Source organism: Aptenodytes forsteri, unplaced genomic scaffold (assembly GCF_000699145.1).
Source record: "Aptenodytes forsteri isolate BGI_AS27 unplaced genomic scaffold, ASM69914v1 Scaffold429, whole genome shotgun sequence".
NCBI lineage: Eukaryota > Metazoa > Chordata > Aves > Sphenisciformes > Spheniscidae > Aptenodytes > Aptenodytes forsteri.
The window spans coordinates 444,820-445,075 of record NW_008794432.1 but is presented as its reverse complement, the minus strand read 5'-3'; the positions used below and the strand labels follow the sequence as shown (position 1 = coordinate 445,075).

General features: G+C 68.8%; 1 protein-coding gene across 1 annotated transcript in view; it reads right to left on the bottom strand.

Annotated features, from left to right (window-relative positions):
* The window catches only part of CPSF7 (cleavage and polyadenylation specific factor 7), a gene marked incomplete at its 3' end in the record, with an annotated part of 9,077 nt that extends 8,894 nt beyond the window's left edge, over positions 1–183 (bottom strand). The window contains exon 1 of the mRNA XM_009289545.1: positions 89–183. Within this exon, the coding sequence (XP_009287820.1) occupies positions 89–142 (54 nt within the window). The remainder of the gene's footprint in view (positions 1–88) is intronic.
* Positions 184–256: the final 73 nt, after the last annotated feature.

The following is a 256-nucleotide window of genomic DNA, read 5'->3' as shown; positions in this document are numbered from 1 at the left end:
CCCCCCCCCCCCTCGACGTCCTTCTTGTCGTGAGGGGCCCGTAAGTGAGGATCTGCAGCCCAGCCCCGCGGCCGGACGCGCAGCTCACCTGGTTGAACTCCTCGTCGGCGTAGATATCGATCAGATCCACTCCCTCGGACATATTTCCACAGACGGGAGCAGGAGCCCGGGCTGGGACCGGGGCGAAGCGGGAAGACGGAAGGTGCACTGCAGTGGGGCGAGGCGGGGAAGGGGGGGGTCAGCCAGGCCGCTGGGG